The sequence below is a fragment of the Embiotoca jacksoni genome, unplaced genomic scaffold (assembly GCF_022577435.1).
Source record: "Embiotoca jacksoni isolate LCO1_2020_lvr unplaced genomic scaffold, fEmbJac1.0.p SCAF_16, whole genome shotgun sequence".
In the NCBI taxonomy this organism is placed as follows: domain Eukaryota; kingdom Metazoa; phylum Chordata; class Actinopteri; family Embiotocidae; genus Embiotoca; species Embiotoca jacksoni.
The window spans coordinates 6,894,692-6,918,833 of record NW_027185296.1 but is presented as its reverse complement, the minus strand read 5'-3'; the positions used below and the strand labels follow the sequence as shown (position 1 = coordinate 6,918,833).

At 40.4% G+C, this 24,142-nt stretch overlaps 2 protein-coding genes across 6 annotated transcripts in view; one reads left to right on the top strand and one right to left on the bottom strand.

Annotated features, from left to right (window-relative positions):
* obscna (obscurin, cytoskeletal calmodulin and titin-interacting RhoGEF a) overlaps positions 1-17,216 on the top strand; it is a 40,153-nt gene extending 22,937 nt beyond the window's left edge. For 2 of the 5 annotated variants that reach the window (XM_069150551.1, XM_069150555.1), the window contains 40 exons: positions 114-186; positions 291-385; positions 503-615; positions 794-994; positions 1,144-1,226; positions 1,538-1,711; positions 1,987-2,146; positions 2,264-2,365; positions 2,636-2,800; positions 3,100-3,258; positions 3,408-3,585; positions 3,943-4,056; positions 4,457-4,624; positions 4,799-4,901; positions 4,997-5,126; positions 5,229-5,334; positions 7,097-7,205; positions 7,325-7,449; positions 7,533-7,645; positions 8,027-8,195; positions 8,325-8,412; positions 8,503-8,703; positions 8,811-8,871; positions 8,967-9,044; positions 9,139-9,311; positions 9,562-9,588; positions 9,679-9,831; positions 10,290-10,335; positions 10,431-10,508; positions 10,702-12,445; positions 12,620-12,724; positions 12,825-12,947; positions 13,760-13,927; positions 14,140-14,245; positions 14,682-14,921; positions 15,679-15,902; positions 16,017-16,031; positions 16,262-16,358; positions 16,642-16,791; positions 16,995-17,216. In XM_069150551.1, the coding sequence (XP_069006652.1) occupies positions 114-186; positions 291-385; positions 503-615; positions 794-994; positions 1,144-1,226; positions 1,538-1,711; positions 1,987-2,146; positions 2,264-2,365; positions 2,636-2,800; positions 3,100-3,258; positions 3,408-3,585; positions 3,943-4,056; positions 4,457-4,624; positions 4,799-4,901; positions 4,997-5,126; positions 5,229-5,334; positions 7,097-7,205; positions 7,325-7,449; positions 7,533-7,645; positions 8,027-8,195; positions 8,325-8,412; positions 8,503-8,703; positions 8,811-8,871; positions 8,967-9,044; positions 9,139-9,311; positions 9,562-9,588; positions 9,679-9,831; positions 10,290-10,335; positions 10,431-10,508; positions 10,702-12,445; positions 12,620-12,724; positions 12,825-12,947; positions 13,760-13,927; positions 14,140-14,245; positions 14,682-14,921; positions 15,679-15,902; positions 16,017-16,031; positions 16,262-16,358; positions 16,642-16,791; positions 16,995-17,175 (6,698 nt within the window). In that variant the 3' untranslated portion in view covers positions 17,176-17,216. Of the gene's footprint in view, positions 1-113; positions 187-290; positions 386-502; positions 616-793; positions 995-1,143; positions 1,227-1,537; positions 1,712-1,986; positions 2,147-2,263; positions 2,366-2,635; positions 2,801-3,099; positions 3,259-3,407; positions 3,586-3,942; positions 4,057-4,456; positions 4,625-4,798; positions 4,902-4,996; positions 5,127-5,228; positions 5,335-7,096; positions 7,206-7,324; positions 7,450-7,532; positions 7,646-8,026; positions 8,196-8,324; positions 8,413-8,502; positions 8,704-8,810; positions 8,872-8,966; positions 9,045-9,138; positions 9,312-9,561; positions 9,589-9,678; positions 9,832-10,289; positions 10,336-10,430; positions 10,509-10,701; positions 12,446-12,619; positions 12,725-12,824; positions 12,948-13,759; positions 13,928-14,139; positions 14,246-14,632; positions 14,922-15,678; positions 15,903-16,016; positions 16,032-16,261; positions 16,359-16,641; positions 16,792-16,994 lie in introns of those variants that run through there. The other 3 variants (XM_069150553.1, XM_069150552.1, XM_069150554.1) reach the window with 3 other exon arrangements.
* A 1,279-nt stretch (positions 17,217-18,495) lies between these two features.
* On the bottom strand, positions 18,496-23,574 carry guk1b (guanylate kinase 1b). The gene is made up of 9 exons (XM_069150556.1): positions 23,512-23,574; positions 22,123-22,238; positions 21,893-21,934; positions 21,416-21,541; positions 20,066-20,162; positions 19,078-19,216; positions 18,782-18,866; positions 18,616-18,701; positions 18,496-18,528 (listed from the first exon to the last, which is right to left on the bottom strand). Exons 2-9 carry the CDS (start codon positions 22,232-22,234, stop codon positions 18,496-18,498), a joined length of 720 nt encoding a protein of 239 aa, XP_069006657.1. The 5' UTR covers positions 22,235-22,238; positions 23,512-23,574.
* Positions 23,575-24,142: the final 568 nt, after the last annotated feature.

The window sequence follows — 24,142 nt, the reverse complement described above, 5'->3', positions numbered from 1 at the left end:
CATTTACATCCCATCTGTAAAAACAAAACAAATGTTTTTCTTAGGAACATATGACATACATGTTTCGTGAAGAACATATTTGTATTATTTAAACTCATTCCTTATTTCAACAGTGTCAAGTCCTTCTGATTATGACACAGCTCCAGATATAATGGAACCTGTTGAGACTGCTGCAGTCATACCAAGGTAGTAAGAGTACAGAGTAAATATTTGATCTTCTACACTTCAATGCTGGTCTTGAATTTTATGCTCTTCCAACACACCAAACATATTCATGAATGTCATCACAGGGTTGTACCAAAACCAGTAGAAGAAGTTGCTCCAAAGGAGGATAACAAAGAGATAACTGCTCCACAACCTCCTAAGAAACTGTTGAAGGTCAAAGGTCAGCAATGTTAATTAATTTGTTTTGTTTTGTTTTTAAATGTATGTCATCTCTCATCCAGTTCTTCTTAAGTTTCCAAGCAGGTATTTTGAAGCTCTCTTCTATTCCAATTTGTAGGGACTCATGACAGTAAAATGAGGACACCATCTCCAAAGCACCATCAGGCCCACACACCCTTAGCTAGTACTGTATCTGGATTAGAGTCAGAGGGGGAGGAGGACAGAAGAGAGGTATTTTTTTACACACACACATCTATCTTTGCTGCATGTACTGTATTCATGGGCCTATTGTATGTGCTCTTTAAACATCAATGGAACAAATGTGATCTGATTAAGTCGTAATCTGATAAACTAATATTGAGTACTTGACTCTATAAGCTATAAATTACATGCTGTTTTCCTACCTCAGACATTTGAAATGTACGTGGCTCGAGCTGACTGCAGTCCCAACAGTGGCAACAAGGACAGTTTTGTTCTGAAGGAGGGCCAGTTTGTAGAGGTCCTGGACTCTGTTCATCCTGACAGATGGCTGGTGAGGACCAAACCCACCAAAACTAACCCTGCTCGGCAGGGATGGCTGTGTCCTGCCTACCTGGAGAAGAAGAGAAAGGTAGGCTGTATAAATATATCCAGATGGCAACACCAGTCATCTGGGCCAGAAACATTATTATTCAATCATGTTCATTATGCTGTCAGCAGAGACATCAAAGAATGAAAAATGTTTAAAGTTTAATGATAAATACGTGACATTTTCAACAGGAGGCCTTCCCGCAGCTGAGAGCACCTCAAGATGATCTTGATGGAATCGGATCTACAGGAGAGGAGTACAGGAGAGCTATGAGGTCTGTAATTCTGCAGCTATATATTGACAGGTTGAATAAATAGGGAGGAGCGGGACTATTATTTGGATTAATATTTACTGTTACTGGATTCATCTATTTGGATAATGAATATACTGTATGTAAGTTGTTATACATGAATACATGTATGCTATTATCTCTACTGTTTCACTTTGTTTTCTAGTTTCTTGCAACGTATTGATAATTTGGCTTTGAAGAATTTGTTTGTTGCAATTACAAATCTCAGATGTGAAAATTAAAAACAAATACTGCTGTATCACATTCAGGCTGTTTTAAATTCCCTGTATCTTTAGTCAACTGATCCAAGGCCTGATCGATGGAGAGGAGGAGTTTGTAAAGGAGATGAAGATGTTCATATCTCACCAGCTAAATTTTCTGGACTCCAGCTGCCACGTCCCCATTAACATCCTCAACCAGAAGGAGATCATTTTCAGGAATATCAAGGACATTGTGTTCTTACATGAGTGGTAATGCAAACACAAACACACATACACACAGCAAACATACAGTATTTCTATTGTACTGTATGTCATTATTATAATGCTCATTTAAATGTTTTATACAACATATGAATATATTTATACATATAAATATAAACAACATATACATTTAATACATAATATATATCAATAATCCATAAAAATGTGTTTTCTTTTTACATTCTGTCCCTCTTCTTAATTTCTTTTAAGAGACACAAGGTCCTGTGTACGTTCACCAGTCTGATGCTACATCTCTTTTTCAGGTCCATCCTTCCCGGTCTGAGAGAGTGTGCCACAGATGATGATGTAGCCATGCATCTGACCAAACACATTGAGTACTTTGAGAAGTATCTTCACTACATGGTGGGACAAGCACAAGCAGAGGCCTGCATCACTGAGAAGGCTGCCCAACAGTATTTCAAAGTATTCAAACATCAACATTTCACATCAACACTGGGGAAACAAAGGTGTCAAGGAGCAGAATTATTATATTAATCTCCTCTTCCTTATTTCTTTACCATGTCACTTATTGCATTTCAGGAGTTAATTGAACCTGGAAAGCCTGACGTTCCTGTTATGGATTTCCTCACTTTCCTGCAGCAACCAGTAGAGAGGATTCAAACCTACCAGGCCTTACTGAAGGTCGGCATAGCTGTTCATTCTCACAAAGCTGCGCATAACAGTAGTAATACCTGAAATTTTATATTTCTACAAAACAGTAGATTTTTGCTTCTGTCTTTCTTGCAGCTCTTACTATGTTGTGTAAGAATTTTTGCGTAATGGATTTTTTTTTTTCCCATCTTAACAGTCAGCATTTAAGTTTTACGCTGCTGTTGCACAATTTGTCGTTTCTTCTTGAAAGTGTGTCGCCTGAATGCCTTAGATGTAAATAATACTTTTTTCCCCTCTCAGGAGTTAATTAAAAACAAAGCTAAAAGTGGCCAGAGCTGCTTTCTGTTAGAGGATGCCTTCTCTGTGGTCTCCTGCCTCCCTTGGAGATCTGATAACCTGCACCAGGTGTCCCTCATCGAGAACTACCCAACTCCTCTTACTGCCTTGGGTGAGCCCGTGCGACAGGTAAGCAAAGACGACTGTAATGTTTTCATGCTTTTAACCTCTGAGTTCAGCCTGAATAATCAAACCTTATAAATATTAAACAGTTAGAGTGAGCAAAGTCTGATAAAAGTTTTTTCCATCCTCTTTTCTATCATCTGGTTGCAGCATAAGTATATTACCGTAACTTATAACTTTGTTCCACAATGCTGCCATGGTAGTATATCTCTGTAAAAATAGACAAATTACCTGAAGCCTGTTCTGATAAGACATCCAGTACGGTCATCACAGTGTTTGATTCTCATTCACCTTCTTCCTCTTAGGGAGTCTTCACTGTGTGGGAGGAATCTCCAGAAATTAAGACGGCCACTAGAGGGCATCAGAGACAGGTCTTTCTCTTTAAGGAATGCATTGTACTGTGCAAGCTGAAAAAAGACACCAGCATGAATAGAGACACCTACACCTTCAGGAACAAAATGAAGGTAAGAGTTGTTCTACTTTCCTACAGCAAGTGAAGCGATACAAATACTACAGTTGGAAACATGTGATGACAATCACAGCATTACAGTTCTTGATCTCATCCTCCCACTGTCTCACTGTTCCTCATTCTCACTTTGACAACTCTCTCCAGCTGAATGATGTGCAAATAAAGGAGACTGTGGGTGGAGAGGAAAGGTCCTGGGGTTTGTGGCACGAGCACAGGGGCTCCATGAGGAGGTACACACTACAGGGCCACTCCACACTGGTTAAACTCTCCTGGCTCAAAGACCTGAAGGAGCTCCAGCAACGCTCCAGCACGCTCACTAACAGTAAGTCTGACTTCGTCTCTGACTATTACTTTTGCCTCATCAGCAAGAAAAGAGATAAACATAAGGTGTTATTTGATGGTAAATTATAAGAGTATGAAAATGAAATATTGTTACCACTTTGCTTCCTGTTTTCATAAGTATGTTTTGTTCTTAAAACTAAAGTGGCAGCTTCAAAACAACTTTGACTTCTGAGGTGCTCTACCTGCTTGTATCATATGGATTAAAATATTTTTCCCTGCTTTGAATTTATTTTTGTTGAAGCTAGTGATCATCAAAGTATTTATAATGAACTAATATGCCTAATATTTTTATAATGTCGTTGATGATTTCTCATCTTGTGTTTTTCTCTACCAACAGGCCCTCCAGTGTTCGAGTCATTGTTGTCTGACTACAAAACAAAGATAGGACAGACGATCAAACTGACCTGTAAGGTCTCAGGATCTCCAACTCCAGTTATCAGCTGGCTCAAAGGTTTGAAATATCTTACCAAAACAGTTGAATGCAGAATTTTGTGCGTTGCAGGGAAAATTTACTTTAAAAAAATAAAAACATTATTTCATGAAATAAAAACTACCAGTACATCACCAATTGAAGAATTTGAATGCTTTTTTTTCTGCAAAGGTTACGGCTTCACTCCACAAATACAAAATATGTCATTTCTCCAAGGATGTTTCAACTTTAGCATACATGTCTTAATACTATGCATATTGTACCACTTTTATTTGATATCACTGGTACAAAGTAGTAGAGTAGTTTGTCTGCGATTGCACACAGATTTTTATTTTAAAGTTAATATTTGAGTAACGCACATTTTCATGCCTCCATTGTGTAGTTCAGTTACACAGTAAAAACACTGATGTCCACCTCTTAGATGGTCTTCCGTTGGAGGATGACCCGCGTCACATCATCACCGCAGACCGGTTAGGCACTTGTAGTCTGATCCTGGACAGCCTCACTGCAGAGGACTCCGGACAGTATGCGTGCTACGCCTGCAGCTCCATGGGCAGTGCTGGCTCTCTGGCTAAGGTTGTGGTGCAGGGTGAGTCTTGGGTGCAGCTGAGCCAAAACAGTGTTGCACAAGATCCACATTTGTGTTTGTAGGTGAATGTTGTTCATACAGTACATGCATTGTCACAGAGGAACACAAGACAGCTGGGACCACAGCACATTATTTTTACATCTTCATCATACTTCTATGATGACTTCTCTCCAGCTCCACCCAGGTTTGTGAGTCGCCTGGAGAGTGCCTGTCTGATAGAAGGAGAGGATATCCAGTTCTCCTGCTCCACACTCACTACCCCTTTACCACGAATTAGGTATGGCAGCACAGAGCTGATGTCACCACAGAAGTTGCTACATTATTTTTGTAATTACTAAGTGTGCTAACGGCTTGAATCTTTGGGTTTGGCAGGTGGTTGAAAGATGGCAGAGAGTTGACCGACCAGCAGAAATATTCCATCGTTAATGACCCTCGGAGTGGGATCTTGTCTCTGACAGTCATCAGGGCAACAGAGGCAGATATTGGACAGTATGAGTCTGAGGTATAAAACCTGCATAAGTGTCCATGGTATCAAAGAAGCCAATATTATTGATATCAGACATACCAGGGATCTTCATTGTGTGAAATATTTTGTTTTGTTTAGCTTTGGAATGAACTGGGCTGCGTCAAGTGCAAGGCAGGTCTATGTCCCGCCTATGTACCTCCGGCTGACATCGGGAATGATCAACCGCAGGACTTGCCTCCTAAAGGTATGACGATCGGAGCCACTGAGGTAAAAATTCTCCACACAGGATGGAAACCCATGACAGGGTTTTCATGTGGATCCACACGTCCACTAGTTCAACTGTGTTTAAAAAAGGGATAAAGCACATGCCATTGTCCAATTTTACTTCAGATCCCATCACCTGTTTTGCATCAAATCATATGACATCACTTCACCACAAACAGCAACAATTTGGATCAGTGTTCCCTTTCAACCACTACCATTCATCCATTCTATCAAGTTGACACCATTGGGAGATTTTACTCTACTTACATATTCCTTTTCCTCATTTCACACACACACACTCACATCATAAGTAGTTTCACCTACCATACCAGTTGTCACTAGATTCCCAGCGATTATGGCATGGAGTGCAGCCTGTAGGTGAATGCCAAAAAGATGACAGAAAAAAAAGAATCAGTTTCAATTTGCATAGTGCAGCAAATGTTTTATTCTCACTATTAACTGCATTATGTGGTGGTATGCATGAAATATAAACACTTGTACACCTGTTATTTTCTCATCATGCCATTTCTAATATTACCATTTAATTTGAATTGTCTTGGTCATATCACTTAAAAGTCTGCATGTGATCACAAATGTATTCTTCATACTGTAACCATTTTCCTGGATTGCTCCAATTATCTTAGCCACACTAAACCCAGACTCACTCATAATCATCTGTCAACTAATACCCACACATAACCCTGCTTGTGTCCTGATTCTGTTTCAATGCTCACCGCATCTGTTCTAATAACTAGCAGTAGATCTTCTGCACTTTCAACTCTGCATGTGATTCACACCTGAATAGTTGAACTTGTTAGTCGTGTGACATGTGACTTCTGACTGTTCTGTGGCTGTAACGAGCGGGATCTAGTGGCTGCCATTCATCATAGACACCATACTGCTTCATCTCCCATTAAAAGACATTGATACATTTATTGTATAGAATGTTTTTTGTGTTTTTCACCATCTTTCCACAGAGGGCATGAATTTTGTTTCCATTAGACTCATCATACAAAAGTCAGCACAACTACTGAGGTGTTATAAACTAACAGCAGTCATACTTAATTTGATTAAAAAAAAAAAAGTCGAGTGTAAAGTATTTGTGTCCTATATTATGTCGTGAGGGTCATCACAGAGGGTCAGCAGTTAAAGTAGTGGAATAGAGTAATTCAGCTAAGATCAACAGATCGATAAGTTTGATGTATAATATCTTCTATATGGACTATAAAGTTGTCTCAATCTTATTTATATATATTTTTCTGGATTTTTGACCCCATGTTTGCCCCTCCATTCTCCATAACGTACATGTTTCTCCATCTTCCCTCGTCCTAAAGCAGGAGGTTCCTCACATGGACCGTTCCATGTAAGTCATCATTATCACGATAACAAATAACCACTCAACATTCCCCTTCTTCCTTTCTTCAACGCATGCCCGGCTAACTCTTCACTCCTACGAACACAAGATGGTCATGTGCTGGGCAAGTGTCCCCTTTACATCCGTGTAGGAGTGGGCATGTGCCCATGTCCTGTTGGTGTGGTGGGTTAGTGGGGTTAAACCCTGAAGTTGCAAGGTAAGAAATATATTATTACTGTTCCCGGACTGGAAGGTAAAGTACTTTCTAAACTTTTCCAATTCCACGTATCAATACAAGTAGAAGTTCTTTAAATACATTTTGAAATATGTACTTGTTTTGACTCTCTTACTATAAAACTCTGGCTGAGTGGTGTTTTGGGTTTCATAGATGCTGACTCAGAGGGCTGGTCCACTGCCTTCGTGAAGAAATGGTTGCAGACTGATTTCAGCCCCACTTCTATTGCCAAGATGCTTTTTCCTCCTGGATCCACTGAACAGTAAGTTATGGATAGCATATAGGTTGCCTACACTGATCTTCACTACCTGGTAAGATTTCTTCATGGTTTCTATTTAATAGATTAATTGTGATTCATTTTTTCATTATCTCTTCCTCCAGGGCTGAGTGTAGCACTGAAGTGGATGTTCATGCCTCAACGGATCAGGCAGCACAGCAGCCTCTGTGTTACCTAGAAGAAGAAGAGGAGATCTACATCTCAGAGCAGATGCAGGAAATTACTGATGGTATTCTTGTCTCCTAAACACATAAGAATAAGAATATTATAAACTCTTGTATAATTTACAAAGTAATCAAATTTTCTGTTCAGCTCCTCCCTTCATCCAGGTACCTGCTGAGGACCTGTATGTAGAGCCGGGTCAGACATCTACATTTACTGCCATCATCACAGGAAGACCTACTCCTAAGATACAGTGGTACAAGGTATGAGTACTGTAGATAAGTGACTTCCAGATGGGGTTGGTTGCCAAAGGAGGGTGAGTTTACAACTTAGAATTTATGGGATCAAATAAAAATATATTGCGACAATACAAGATTTTATTATTTACCATTTTTATGGTGATGATGCTACAGCTGACGGTTAATTTGTCTTTAGTTGATTGACTTTTATAGAAAGTTAGTCGATAGTTTTCAGCCTCTCTGTCTCCTCAGAAGAGAATTCAGAAAACAACCTAAAAAATGAAGCTGACTTTTTTTTTGGCACATATTCACTGAATGTTTTAAAAGGTCATAATGGAAAAAGTTTGACTAAAGTTTTCTGGTAATCATTCCTAATTAAATGCTAATCTCTCTCTGTGATTGGAGGATGGAGAGGAGCTTGCAGCCAATGAAAATGTGAAGATAGTGCAACAGGGTGCCCGGTGCTCAGTGACCATTGTGTGCCCCGACGGTGAGGACAGTGGCATATACACCTGTTTTGCTCACAATGACTCTGGTCATGCCTCGTGTCAGGCTCAGCTCACAGTGGAGGAAGGTCAGTGTATCTCTACTACAAAGCATGTCACAAAATGTATTATTGTATGGATGATAAGGAGTGTATTATTATTGATGTCCCTGTGGTTTACTGTACCTGCTTTAGTTACAAGTTGTGTTTTTTCCATAGGTCCACTGGAGTCTCAGGAGAGAGAAGTGGAGCTGGGGAAGAGAAGGAAGTTGTTCTCTGTCTATGACGTACATGAGGAAATTGGAAGGTGAACCCGTACTTCATATTGATGTAGTCTAAACATCCCATCATCTCTGCTGAGATTTAATTTGAGTAAAATCCCCTTTTGATTATTTAGGGGAACATTTGGAGTCGTGAAGCATGTAGTCCACAGACGGACAGGGGAAGTCTTTGCTGCCAAGTTTCTTCCTCTTCGGAGCAACACTCGGACCCGGGCCTTCCAGGAGAGGGACTTGCTATCCCGTCTCGCTCACCCAAGAGTGGCCTGTCTGCTGGATTTTTTTTGCACCAGACGCACGCTTGTGCTAATCACAGAAATGTATCCTCCCTTTTATGTGTTACCATAAACTGATACGTTTATCTTTATTGCTGGTTTGACCACATACATAAACATTTAATCTGTGAGTTCTTCAACACTGTTTCTAGCTGCTGTTCTCATGGACTTCTGGACCATTTATTACTGAGAGGATCAGTCTCAGAAAAAGAGGTACAAACCCACATTCGTCTGTTTAGTTAATAATTAGAGTGTTGCAAATGTGATGTATGGCTCTTGACCAATATCCCATATTTTTTTAATTTCAGGTTCAGACATATATCCAGCAACTTCTTGAAGGAGTTAGTCACATCCACAGCTTGAACATCTTGCATCTGGACATTAAAGTGAGCTTTCTGGTCCAGTCAACATCACATCATTGACTCTGGCATTCATTTTCATGTATTTCTTAACTCCCATCTATATTCGTATTCCCTTTAGCCTGATAATATCCTAATGGTGTACCCACCAAGAGACGAGATCAAGATCTGTGACTTTGGCTTCTGCCAGGAAATCGACACATCCCGACACCAGTACAGCATGTTTGGTACACCTGAGTTTGTTGCACCAGAAATCGTTCACCAGGAACCAGTCACAGTGGCCACCGATATTTGGTAAATTTAACTGCTAATCTGGCTAACAGAAACTTGCATGTGGTACTTGCAATACATTTTGTGTATTTTTATTACCTTTGTAAATGTATTGCATACAGGAAGGTGCACTTCTTTTTGAATATTCACATGATGTAGACCTGTTCGTATTAAAAGAACATTTAAGTAAAAGCCAAAAAGGATTTTTGTACAATGGTAAATTACAGAGAAAAATTATAATAATGCCATGAATATCTCTTATTCTCTCTGTCAGGGCTGTGGGTGTTATAGCCTATCTGTGGTATGTATCTCTGCCCTTTTGAAAATAACCTCAAAATCTTAAATATTGTATATGCAGTATATCAAAATCTTAAAAAATAAATCTTTACAGTCTGGTGTGCCGATGCCCCTTTGTGGGTGAGACTGACCGAGCTACACTGCTGAGGGTGGGGGAGGGGACCCTGAACTGGGATGCCCCTGATGTCCTGTACAGGAGCCCTGAAGCCAAGAACTTTCTCCACATGGTCCTTCAGCCAGATCCAGAGTATGGAGGCAGTTTTGTTTTTGCTTATACTGCTACACATTCAGAAAGTCTGATTAGATATTTGATTAAAAATTTGCCCTTTTTATTTGACAAATGAGAAAATGAGTCTCTTTGCATCAGTAATATTAATTTCCATTCTGATTCAACAATCAAACACAACCCAGTAAAAATTAGATTTCATAGGGTTTATTCTGGTCCAAAAAACTGGCAAAACAAACAATGAAGTGAAATATTTGAAAGTTGCATAAAACTAAATTAACTCTGCTGATAACTCTTTAAGGCTTTACTAGCACACCTTTTACAATCAATAGCAAATTTACTCAAAGAATAACACAACATTTTAACACATAATTCATACATAGCCAGTGTTGTAATGGTGTATCCAGTAAACAAGTATATAACTGGTTTCAGGTGAAGCAGTGAACATATCTAACCTCTTCCAATTTTCTTGTACCCAGGAAGCGACCGTCTGCCTTTGAGTGCTTGAGTCAGGAATGGTTCCAGGTGAGCTAAAATACAGAACAATAGGTGTTTTTTTTTCCAAGTTTTGTTGAACCCCTGACACAGTTAAACTCACCTATCTTTATTACTGTGGTTAGGATGAACATGCAGGAGAAGATACTGATGAAATCAACACAAAGAGTTTGAAAGTCTTCATCTCAAAAAGGAAATGGCAGGTGAGTTACCTTGTTTTGTGTTATGAACTGAAACCAAGGCCCCCGGGGTAAAAAGAAGTATCAACTGGTTTTGTGTAATGTTGAAAGTTTTTGATTTTGATCTGATATAATAAGAGTTAAGCTCACACTAGATCATCTAAGAGAATGCATTGGAAAAATATAACTTCAATATCTTTCCCGTTGATCTCCTCAGCGTTCTCTGACCTGCATTGGTTCAGTGCTCACATTGAGGCCCATTCCTGAACTGCTGGATGCTCCTCTCAGAGATACTGCAGTGACGGTGCCCCGTGAGCACCAGGATCACAGCAGCAGCTCCCCGAGCAGTGGCTCCTCGTCTGAGTATGATGAGGCTGACTCTTGGGACTTTTTCCAGCACTGCAGCCAGACTGAGGAGGAAGAGGAAACAGAGGAAGACTTTGATTCTTTGATGGAGAGAGCACGGATCCCTGAGCCTTTTGCCAAACTGCACCTAGATGGAGAGGAGGAAGAGGAGCTAACATTAGGGGAGGAAGAGGATGGGGAGATAGTAGGAAGGAGGAGTGTACTGCAGCGGAGTATGAGCAGGCAGTCAGTTGCATCATCAGAAGTATCGTCCCAACACACACCTCAGAGAGAGCGTCGGTTTAGCAAGGACAGTAGTCCGTCCCTCTACCTTTCTGATGGGGACGACGGTTCAGAGAGTGATGGAGGTCGTATCCCTCGAGGGAGCGTCATCCGAAGCACTTTCTATAACACCTCTCATCAGCTTTCACCAATGTCTGCCAGACACATGACATTAAGGGACAAATTCCAGGCCAAAAAGCAGGAAAGAGGCCGCAAGCCTCTTAGGAGGAGCTTCTCAGGTCGCCTCAACGAACCTCTTATTGAATATGTGGAGGATGAAACAGAGACTAACCGTGGTCAGAGACGGGGATCTGTCCAGCCCACCATGCAGAAGTCCTGCTCGTTTGACAGTGGAGTTGGCTTTATCCACGGCAACATACCCCCTCACAGGAGAAGCAGGTCTCTTGATGAATATTCACGACGATCTCCCAGCTCACCCAGCAGGGCAATGCCAGGTGAGGAGGAAGGCTCTCAGAGTCTGAAGGAAGATTTCACAGACGATGAAGTGGCAGGGAGAAACTTATTGGCCATCCCGAGCTCTCAGCGAGCTACAAGGAGAAGAGGCTCTGTTGCTCCTGTACAAGGGACTCACACATCAAGTGGATCATTTGGTCCCTCTGACTTCCTCGCTGGAGACAGAAGGAGCTCCATGCTGGATCGTGAGCAGACGGTGGGAGATACCTTTGTCGGCTCCCAAGGGTCACTGGCTGAGTCATTTATTTTGGAGCATGGTGGCTCTGAGTCTTCAAGTAGACTGGGGTCCTATGAGGAGTTGAGTCATGGTCATCTCAGAGGAGGATACAGATCAGGGGAGAGTGAAGGATATGATGATCAGGGTGAGCCTCTGATTCCACCATCACCGTGCTCATTCCAAGAGGTAAAACCCAAAGGCTCGGTTCCTCAGGCACCGCCAAGGAACCGCACGCGATCCAATCCCAACTTATCCACAAACAACAGAGGTCAGCCGGGGACGCCAGTGATGCCGAGCCCCAGTCCCAGCCTCTCTTCTCTACAGGCTCCAGAGAGGCCCCCCAGAACCAAGGATAAGAAAGAGGGCTCTGGTCTCCAGAGGCATGCATCCGCTCCAGCCCTCGAAGTCCGACCACCCACAGGGAAGTCACCCAAGCTGGGACTGCTGAAGATCTTCCGCAGGCAGTCCTGGACTGGCCATTCCTACTCACAGCTAGATGACACAGAGTTAGGACCCACACTAGGAGAGATCATGAAGCCCGACACACCCACCATGTCTCTGAGGAAGAAAATGAGAGCTTCAGCCTCCAGCCTGACCAAGCTGTTCTCCAGGTCCTCCAGTAAGGAGGATGTGAGTAAAGGAGGTGAGTTAATATACATTATTTTATTTTTACATGGTTTTAAACAAGACATGTCGTCAAACAGCATCCCAATTAATAAAAATGATAAAAACAAATTGATGTATCAGGATGAAACTAATTGTCATCTTATTGAACATCAGGTTTGTTCCATTCAGTGTTCCCTTTTCTTCATAACAGGGCCAATAGTGAAAGGATCAGCTTCCACCCCACCTGAGAGTCCCAAAAAGAGAACCTCAAAACTCTTGCCATCTTTCAAAATACCCGTGTTCAAAAAGTCAAAAGGTAATGAAAAAACAAAGCTACATCCTTTGGGTTATATATTTCCAGGTTTACATCACATTTTTTGCTACACAGCAGACTTTTACTTTTTCTCAATATCCAGATCTGCCAGCCCGTCCCTCCAAGGCCGAGGTGTTCCAGTTAGATGGAGGTGGAGTCCTGCTGGTGTGGAGGCCGGTTCAGTCCAGTGATCCTGTCACTTACTGTGTGCAGTACTGTACAGACGGTAGGTTTGTCAAAATGTTTGCTTGTGTTAAAAAGAAGTTTATTCAGTGTTTTGGTTCTGTCCACTTATTGATATCTAAATTGTCATTTATTAGTTACTGGAAGTCAAAGTTTCTCACCATGACATTAGAATTGCTTAAATTTGGGGTGTATAATTTGGTGTATATTTTCTTTCCTCATTAAGAAATACCATAATATATCTCATTAGGCTTGTGCAGAACATAGTATTTTGAATGACACACTCAATACTTTTTTCACCATTTTAGATCATTTCAATTCATAGAACTCAGCCAATTAAAGTTTGTCTTTGAAGTTGAGTCTATGAAGTTAATTTATAACATTATTCTTACTCAGTATATTTAAAAGCAAAAACAGAGGAGAACTTTTTTTCTGCATCTTGCCAAATGATACTGGGTAATTTGTAGTAAGTCTTAAGTTAAGAGTCTTTACTTCTTTTTCAACAATCATTTTACTGTCACAATCTCAGTACCAGAAAAATGGCTCCCATATTTTCATGACATTGTGGTACTGGTGTTGTCTACTCCTCAAATTTATCAGTCAGAATCCTTCACCTTGGAGCTGTGGTCACCTGCAGCAGCACAAATAGAAAATAAGACATATATATATATATGTGTGTAAAATGTTTGAACTGCTTGTAACTCTCATTTTATGTGGCTTTTAAAAAAATAATAAAATAAATTAAAAAAAAAAATATATATATATATTTCCTCCAGTACAACATAACTAATATCGCTGTTACTTAATTACACTGCAAGAGCATTATAATATACAGTAAGTTGTGTGTCTCGTCAGGTGGGGAGTGGACCGTACTGTCCGAGGAGGTGACGGAGAGCTGCTATGTGGTGAGGGATTTAACCAGAGGAGCCTCGTACGTCTTCAGGGTGGGTTGCATCTCCAAGACAGGAGCAGGACCTTTCAGCGATGCTTCAGCTCCAGTTGTCATGGCCTCTCATCCTGAAGGCAAGAAAAGCACCGCTGCATGTTTGCTGTTGCACGTGTGATATTATTCTTTCGTAGAAGTTTTTTTAATGTGACATCAGGCTTTGTAAACGCAGCAAGATTGTGTATCTCTGGTTTGGTGTGTTTAACACACAGATTAGCTTCCTTGCCAACCACATGAGAATATACAAACTGCTACTAAATGGAGGGTAACATTGTTTCTACCTCTACAGAGATTCACGTTCCTCTCATTCAGACTGAGTCACTGGGGTCAAAGGTCACCGGATCACACTCACACACAAAACACAAGAGCTACAGCTTCCTCTCTGAGATCAACAGGTGGGATTTTCACTGACAAGCTGCAGTTGTTGAGCAAAACTACCTCTAACATGTGTTTTCTTCATAATAATCTATAATACACAAGACTGTAATATCTCTGTACTTCTGTTAGCATTGGACAGCATATTTTTCTTCCTTTAAGTTTCATACAGATATCTATGAATCAAACCTCAGGTTGTGGTTTGATATATTTTTGATATTTTCCCTCCTTTATTTAAAATTATTTTCATTTTTTCTAACCGCTACTTCAATTAGACTTTTTTCTGTAAGTCCCAAAACCACGAGGACCATTAACCATCAATTTTCCTTATCTGCTAATTCACAGTCACAGAATACCAAAACCAGCCCCAGTATGCATTAGCCTTGTCTTGTTTTTCTCCTCTTCAGGTGCCACTTTGCCACTAAGCCACTCATCTTCTGTTTTCGTACCTCTCAGGGGTCGTTTCAGCGTAGTAAACTTGTGTCGGGATGTTGAGACCAGCCAAGTGTTTGCTTCCAAGATCTCCCCTTACCAGGCGGAGCAGAGACCTCTGGTGCTGCGGGAGTACCAGTTGCTGAAGAAGCTTCATCACCCTCACCTGGTTCAGCTGCACGCCGCGTTCATCGCCCCCCGCTACCTGGTGTTAGTGGAAGAGCTCTGTCCCGGCAAGGAGCTGCTCTGCAGTCTTGCTGCGAGGTAATAGATTGATTGAGTGATTGTGGTGGGCCCCTAACCCTTTCGTCTGGTGACAACAGCAGGTTAAAAGTTCCACTCAAAGTGAGGGACTTACCGTGTAAAGTGTCTTTTTCATCCCCTAACTCAAACAGAACTGTCTAATTCCAAAACTACTACACTTGTCATGATCCAAGAAGTAAAAAGAACATAAAGGGGAGAAGTTTTAGTTTATTTAGTGGCTGTTGATTCCAGGTATAAATGCCAGAGTAGATGAGAGTAGATTGGCAGCAGGTGTTTGTCATCAGCTGGTGCTCAGCAGCCAGCTTGTAGTAGGATGGCCACACCCACACTGGTGCACTGACAGGGGACTGACGGACAGATGACACTGACAGACAGGATACATGAGGAAATGGAAAAACACAGAGGTTAGGGGAAGGACTGGGGAAGCCATAACAAGGCTCTGCTTAGTCAAAGAATTCAGAGAACAAATTAAAATATTTTGAGATTTGCTGCCTCGATTAAGGCAAAATCTCACTTTGTTTTGCTGGTCTTGCAAGAGAGGAATTTTGTTATCAATTGATGGTCTATTTTTTTTTTTTTTTTATCAAATTTGAACATACTTATAAGATTTTCATTGAGGTAAATTTGAATATGGACACTACACTAATTATTTTTAAATATTGTTTTATTGTTATGTATATCGTGTTGCATCGCTATATCGAAAATAAATTGTTGCTGTTGTTACTTCATAAACATTCCTGTGTTTGCATCCCCTCAGAGATCAGTATGCAGAGACTCACGTTGCAGAGCTGCTGGTTCAGGTCCTCAGTGCAGTCGACTATCTTCACAGCCGGCGAGTGATCCACCTGGACCTGAAGTCTGACAACATGCTGGTGGACGACCGTAACCACCTGAAGATCGTTGACTTTGGCTCGGCTCAGTCCTTCACGCCTGGACAGCCTCTCAACGTCGAGCACATCCACGGCCTGTCAGACAGCAGAGGTAGTGGTGTTTCTTATTTACAATCAAAAGGAGATGTAGATAAGATTTCGACGCTTTTCCCCTTGTAGATTCATCTAATGTACTAAACCTTTGACTGTCATGGCCTTCCAACAGACTGCCGCAGCAAAGGTACACTTTCTAAAAGGAAGGACGGATTGATGGATGGAAATAACTCAGCCTAACTTCCCCCACCTCAGCTGATCCTAGCTACCATAGCCTAACAAACCAAGTCCATTTTCTTATCATTTCTATATCCATCTCTGATTATTTTTTTCCTAATACAGAAAATGTAGCATGTGAATGGAAATAGCTTTTCTTGTAAGGACTCTTTACAAACAATGTCCTGTCTGTTTTGTCAGTTTATATTGTCCTTCCTAAAGCTCCGGAGATCCTTGAAGGTCAGGGTGTCGGGCCGGAGACAGACGTTTGGGCTGTTGGAGTTCTGTCGTTCATCATGTAAGCACAGAGATACAGGAGTTTATAAAGCATGTCATGTTTGTTGTTACTACTCAAAACGTATCCAACAGTTAATAATCTGCATTTGCAGACAATATATTTTTAATTGTCTTATTATAACTGGATAAAGTCTTTAAATAGATAGATCAAAATCCTTCGATGAAGATGTATCTACACTAACACAGACTACATCTTCTGTTGAAGAATTACCTTGTGAATTATAACATGTTCTTTGAATGGTTTGTGTATTATAGAAGCGTTTCTTTCTGTCTTCCTTTACTAGGTTGAGTGCCGACAGCCCATTTCATGCGGAGCTCAGCTGGGAGCAAGACAGAAACATCAAGAAAGGGAAGATCCAGTTTGGACGGTGTTACCCCGGTCTGTCAGAGGGAGCCTTAAACTTCATGAAGAGCAGCCTGAACAACAAATCCTGGTAAGTGGCTCTCTTGAAATCTATTCTGCATGAGAGTAACTAAACATATCAAACATTCCTTGTCTTTGGATTTTCAATTTTCTTGTGCAAACAGCTCCAAAGATTATCAGTGAGAGAAGATGTATTGTGTGTATTATTGGAGCATATATTTAATATTATTATTATTATTATATTATATTATTATTTGATTACAAACTTTTTAGGGGGAGGCCCACTGCAGCAGAGTGTCTCCAGAACCCATGGATCCGCGCCCATCGCGCCCCACACAAAGCCCGACACTCCAAAGTGTGTTTCTCCACTGACAAGCTTAAAGATTACCTCAAGCAGAAAGAGGAGAAACGAGATCAGGTGCGCACCAAGCTTCAGCCTCCCTTCTTCCAGTAAAGATGCCAAGAAAGGTTTTCTTTCCTAAAAAACCATGCAGCCTTACAACATTTTTCAGCTGTGTGTGTTTCCTTCCTGTGTGACTTTTCTAGCAAGCTGGTCAGATCTTTAAAATAGTTTTGGTATACCCTGATTTGAAAAACGTGATGCGTCTTAATGAGTTTCAAAGTGTACTTATATATCAGATTGTTCAAGCGAGTGTGCTGCAGTATTTTGTGCTTTGGTTTATGTGGAAACATATCAGGGATAATGCTTCTTCTATGTAATGACTGGACACTGTTGCATGAGTTGAAAAGTTTGGATTTTGACATAAGAAACTCTCGTTTAACTCCTCTGCTGCAGAGATGCACATGTTGGCCATACAGTAGAAATGTTTTATGCGTTGTCCTGCCACCTACAGAAAGCAGGTATATATTTCCGAGCTACACACAGTATTTTATTTAAAACTTTACATGATCTGCCTTAAGATTGGAATGTATAAATATGAATTAGAGTTGTAGGTTTTAGGACGATTCAAAGTTTCAAATGAGTTAATGAGTTAGTGAATGAAATATTTATTAAATGACACACGTGTTCAGTCATTGTCTTCACATTCTTTATTCTCTCTTTTGTAGACAACAACACATATATGACACGTAACATAAATGTTTAAAACCTACAGACGGAGGCATTTTATTTCAGATGCACAGATGTCCTTTGTGTGATCTTTGACTCGCAAAAAGCGTGAGTCCATATTTTAATGACATAATAGTACTGAGTATAAATCAAAATAGTTTTTAATAATATACCTAACTATGACAGAAATTGTTTATACTGTAGTACTTAACAAAACAAATACGATAAATGAGAGCTAATTTTCTGAATATTTTCTAACGACTTTGTGCTGTGTCCCAGGTACTGACTGTTTGTACTACTTGATGTGAGTCGGTGCCAAACTGGGCCTCATAAACTCCAAATGTAGCACTGGATTTGACAGTTGGACAATTTACATGCCTGCCCGGCCACCTGGCAGAAATGTATGGTTCAGGATTATTTTACCTACATGTCAGTTATTGATTTACTACATCTAACACAACCCCCCTTTCACTTAGTCAAGAACAAAAACATTTCAGTCCAGACTCTCTCATTTCCATCTGTGCATCAAAACTGAACAGAGCTGCCCTCTGACTGTAATAATGTACGCAGATGAGAAAGGACAAACCGACTTTTGTCCAGACTTCAGGTGTGTTCGCAATCAGTGAAGATGGAAATATTCAGGTCAGAGTCACAAATGCTGGTTCTTCTTTCCAGCAGCAGAATGACGAAGTTATTGTTTAGCTATTATGACTTGGCCTCCTGAACTTTTTGAATTTCCTGTAGAGAAAAATGACAAAAACCAATGGTCATGTACAAAGTGTATTTAAAACAAATATGAGCCAGGACATTTTTAGATTGTCTTACTTCACTGAGGATATCCTTCAACTCCTCATAAGCCCTCTCTAAGTCATCATTGATGATAACAATGTCGAACACCCCAGGCTCCTTACCTAGAAATCAGAATTTATTCAGCTGGAGAGATTGTCTTTACTTCAGCTTTTTGTGCAGCAGAAATATCACCGTAACTTACTGAGCTCCATATCAATGCGTGCTGCCTCCAGGCGCTTCTGTAAACTCTCCTCTGTTTCTGTCTGCCTGTCCCTCAGACGTTTTTCCTGAGAAAGAAAACAAAGGAAGACGTTAATAACAGCTGCACTAAGACATGACGCATAGTAAACTCTTTATTTATTATGGTAATCAAAGTATGGAACAAAAATTTATAAATGTTATTTAAAAAAAAAAAGAAGTAAGCCTGTTTGTCCCCCTTATAGAGCCCTCTCTGCACAAGCAAGGAAAAAGCATGAATAAACCAAGTAGCAAATGTACCAGGATCTCCATGGACGGAGGCTGGATGGAGATGTAGATGGGGTTCAGGTCAGTCTCTTTAATCCTCTTCACCCCCTGGATGTCCACGTCAAGAATGCAGATTAGGTTCTGAGCTTGCACATCTTCTATGGCAGCCTTACTAAAGAAATAAAAGAGGCCGTACATGTGAGCAGAGATGGGGCTCGAGCAGGTACTAAGTGGAGTAATTTTGTGCTTTCAATATGTAGTAGCAAAGGTAAGAGGATTGCTGCATTGATCCAAGCTGCTCAGACTCAGTGAGTGAGTGAGTGTTATCTACAGAATAAGAGGAAGAGATTAAATGTGACACACACACTGTTGCTCTTTTTCAGCGAATGGGAGTTAAAGCTCCATCTGTCACCAGTCCTTGTGATCCCCTACATAAGGCAACAATCTACATTTACTACTGGATGAAGTTGAACTAATATCAGTGACCCTGATACTCTTGATGATTTATTGTATTTTATGTACGGTATGTGTGGTATTTAGACCTATAAAATCTTCAATGAAACCATGCAAATGTTTTTTTTGGGCAGGTTAGCAGTTTGTTAAGGCTCTGACGGTTACATGCTTAAGGAACTGAGGTAATATTTTAAAATGAATTAAATTTATGTGGTGGCAAATTTGTTTTTGTTTTTTGTCTACCTGCTGAGGAACAACATATGCGGATTAGCTACTAATGCTGGTGCAATTACTTTAATTTAATGAATTTAATGAATTTAATTGTGCTCTTTCCCTTTAAAAAAAAATAAAGAAATATTTACGCAGTAAGGTCAAGATCTTACAGTGTTATTGAAAGAACCCCAACAATTCCCCAATGAGCAAGCACTTTGCAACTGTGTGGAAGAAGAACTCTCTTTTAACAGGAAAAAGAAACTCAACCACATCCGGACTAAGGTCAGCCATCCACCTATAGGTATCACACTGACTATAGTAAAGAATATGTAGAGATGTAAACATTTGCTTTTACCTTGTTCCATACATGTTGTCAGAAAACTCAGCGTTCTCGATGAACTCTCCGTTGTCGATGCCGTCCTGCATGGCCTCTTTCGTTGTGAAGTGGTAGTCTGTGAGATGTAATGTTTATAATGAATGTGGCTCTGCCAGGAAAAATGTGCACCCTGGAAAAACTATGTAAAAGCGAGATAATGCAAATCAGATGATAGCCCACTACGTTTTAGTGAAAGATGAACATCACAGTGGTTATAACCAATTTAAAGAAAATACAGGCACAAAGGTCAACTTTGATGTGCACAACTCGGTGTTTAAAATTTGTATTTATTATGCACCATTTTCACAGTGGGTAGCATGTGTTTGAGTGATGTTCTCTTTGTTGTGTTTTTGGCCATTTAAATTAACTCAATGCAGCTATTCTGTATGGGAAGCGCATGCAAAGATTACAAATGGTTTCTTTGTGACTTCATTTTTTTTTTTTTTACATATATATAGATGCTATTAGTACAACGGTAAAAGAACACATTATATTGTCCATACTAGATCCACAGGCCTAAATCTCCCAAACATAAAAAATTCTGGGGATCTAAAACAAGCAGAGTTTCAGAAGCAAACACGTTACTACTACTACAACTAATGGCCACTGTGATAGCATACAGTCATTAGCATGACAACATGAAAGAGTCTGCTTAGGCTGAAGTAACAACACTGGATCGAGAGTGACTATGCTGTAAACAAATAGATAATAAGCCTGGAAATAGGGCTGGATAGATTTTAAACAACATACACAACAACTGCAGTAAATTAAATATCTCCATGCAGGCTCAAAACCTCATTGTGACCCAAAGTGAGCAAAATTCATTTTGCGGTGACTCAAATGATGGGATGTAGTTTGAATCAATGAGAATCTGTTCAGTGTCCAATATTGTCAGTAAAAAAAAAAGCATGTGGGCCTCGACTAAAGAATCTAATTAAATGGACGTGACAGCAACATTTGAAAGGTCACATAGATCCTGTAAATAAGAAAAAAAATAAGATGCACTTGTTGAATCTTTTGCCTGTTTTGCTAATGGTTGGATGCAAATCAACAGTGGTCCATCAACCTCAAAGGGGAATTGGGGCAATTTTTCTGGATGCAAAACCTGTCAGGACTGGAAATGGGAATCACTCATTCACAGGCATCACAGGGGGCTATTTTCAAAAGCTTTTTACTCCAAAGTGTAGACTGTCCGAGATCATTTTTTATATTCTTTTTATATTTGTTTTATCTTTTAATTTTTGTCACATGATAGCATGCCAGGATGATGAAAGTAACCCCCATCCCTCTGCCATTAACGACTCTGATCAGGAATCACATTGAGATCACCTTCATCTGTGGTTTCTGATTCATTTGGACACGAAAATGAGGCTGACATGTCTAAGTCCTCAGAGGATAAGATGGCTGCTACAGGCAGTAAAGCAGCCCCCAGAAGGAAGGGGAGCTTGTTCAGCCCTATGGAGAAAGCAAAAAAGGCACAGAGAGATGTTTATCCCTTTTATATTGAAGGGAGCCATACAGAGTGATAAAACCATTCGTGCAGCTCACTTGGGAGTAAGAAGTGCTGTGGACAGAGCAGGTAGGGGAAACTGGGAAACTTTGGATTAAAACAAAAAACAAAGAAGTGAATTTATCAGACTCCCGACTTTCTAAAATGCACTTTTAATCACAGTACTACAGGTTCAAATCCTAGTCCAGACATGGTGGGACTAATAGAGTGTGACATGACGAAGACATCAGCCACCCATTTGTGTAGATAATAAGAAGTGTCAACAACAAGTCAGTTTGGAGCCACAACTACCGTACCTTTGCCATCTTCCTCTCCTGGTCGAGGATTTCTTGTTGTGTCTGTGAGGAAAGGATTTGATCATTAAAACCCAGACAGGAATAAAGACATTAAGTTGCAGCTTTTACAAGGTTTACTGCTGGAGCATAAAAACTGCCGGCCTGTGCAGACTTTGACACCCTGCCCTAATTCCTTCTCAGACGTCGGATGTTGTGATGAAAACCAATCACCGGTTGGCACACAAACGTACGTGACACGCTGAAGCCAAAGACGCCCTCGTGATCCTTCATCAGCCTCTTCATCAGAGTGCTCTTCCCCGCTCCAGAAGGGCCGCTCAGCACCACAGGCCTCGGTCCTGACATTGTCCTGAGACAGATAGACAGACAGACAGACAGACAGAGGAAGGCAGGAACAGAGTGAGATCAGGCTGGTGCCAGAAGCAGATTAAAATCAGTTTGTCCCAGATGAAATCCACCATTAGAGGAGTGGCAGTGATTTCTAGGATAAAATACAGGTCATCATAGTATCTACAAGAGTTGAGATATGCTTTCTATAACGTATTTTTACTCTCTTTCTACCATTGAGTTGCTGCTGCAGTGCTGGTGAAGTCCACCAACCAACCTGTTAACTGGTCTAAAGTGGTGGAGTGAAGCTAATCCTTTGATCCAAGCCTCTCTTAACCACCACACTGCGGGGGGAGGGGGTTTAACAGCAGGCCGCTGCTCTTATATCACTGCACTTTTCATCTCCACTAATAATTAATTGACACTGAGAATTTTCTACGTCTCTACGTTTCCTTAATTAAACTATTAAAATATGTCTGTGTCCTAATTGCTGACTCGTTAGACAGCCAGAGGCCCCGAGGTTAATGTTAAGAGTGCCGCTTAATGAAGTCATGGCAGGTCAGTCCGCAGGATTAATTGGATTGGTGGCCACGTCACACACGGGGTCTGGGACAGGTGACCCACTTACCTGCTGCGCTAAAGACAGGAGGATGTTTCAGGGACACTTAAATCAATTAATTTAGAATCCCCACTCACACAATTATTTAATAACACAGGAGCTCTGCACTAGTCACATTACCAATTACTTAAGTATCTCAAGTTTCCATTTTACTTCTACTTTAGATTTTTTTTTTTTATGGAAATGTGCTTTTTACTCCACTATAATTACTCCACTAAAATTAACTTCCCTCTACCAGCAGCTAAAGTATTATTATTAATAATAATAACAATCCATTCATATATATTATAACAGTATGAGAGGGTCTATTAAGCACAATTAATAGTTTTACTTTGGATATTTTAACTCAGTACAATATATAGTAGCTTTACCTAAATAAATATTTAATTTCAGGTCTTTTAGTGAGAAGAAAAACTTGAAATGGACTCTATTAAATGAACAATGATCAATAACATCCCAATCAATTATTATTTGCCTCTTTTCTCCAATGTGTTATGCTTTGACACATTTCCATGTATACTGAAGTGAAAAAACACGATGTTAGAAAAAGTTAGTTGTTTCAGTCATTGCTGGTAAACAAATATGATCCAAAACAACAGCCTTCTAATGAAAATACAGTTGTACTCACTGCATTACAAACATGTCCTCCTCTAGTACAGTAAGAATTCCAGCTTACCTTTTCTCACAGGTCCTGTATTGTCTGTATTATAGAGACTTTCAATGACAGATGACTCTTCAGCCAACCTTCTTTATGGACTGAGTATAAATTGTGTGAGTGTGAGTGTGTGTATGTGGATCACAGTGAAGCAGCTGACTGTCACTCTGAATTACCACCACCTCCCCTCAGCTCACTGACCAATCGCTTGTGTCCATGCTGGCTTGTTTTTGTCTGCGCCATCCATACAGATCACAGTGTGAGCAGCTCATCAGACAAAATGATTTTGATAAGTGGTCATGTCACTGTTCCAATACAGTAGGTTTGTTTTCGTATAGATTTATTGATTAAGCCCCAGACTGTCCCCTGGAGTTTTGGCGTTTAAAAACAGGTGAAGGTTGATATAAACAGTACATTGTAAATATTAAAATATGTTTGTGTATGATTGTGAAAAGTCAAACAAAACTTGTGTCTAATGTGGGCAAACTTAATCTGAGAGAGATATATCACCTTTATTTATCCTGGGAAGTGTCACTTCCTTAATCACACTGACAGTTTGCAGCAGGAAGCAGCAGTCCAGCCAAATCTATAATTGATTGAGGAGCCCTATTCAAGATGTTTTGGAGGTTTAAAGCCTTGCTGAAGGACACAG

Coding starts and splice junctions, on each gene's coding strand:
- guk1b (XM_069150556.1), bottom strand. CDS start 22,234: ATGTCAGGACCGAGGCCTGTGGTGCTGAGCGGCCCTTCTGGAGCGGGG. Junction 21,935..22,122: donor CTTTGGCTTCAGCGTGTCAC/GTACGTTTGTGT, acceptor CTTTCCTCACAG/ACACAACAAGAAATCCTCGA. Junction 21,542..21,892: donor AGGAGAGGAAGATGGCAAAG/GTACGGTAGTTG, acceptor CTTTCTCCATAG/GGCTGAACAAGCTCCCCTTC.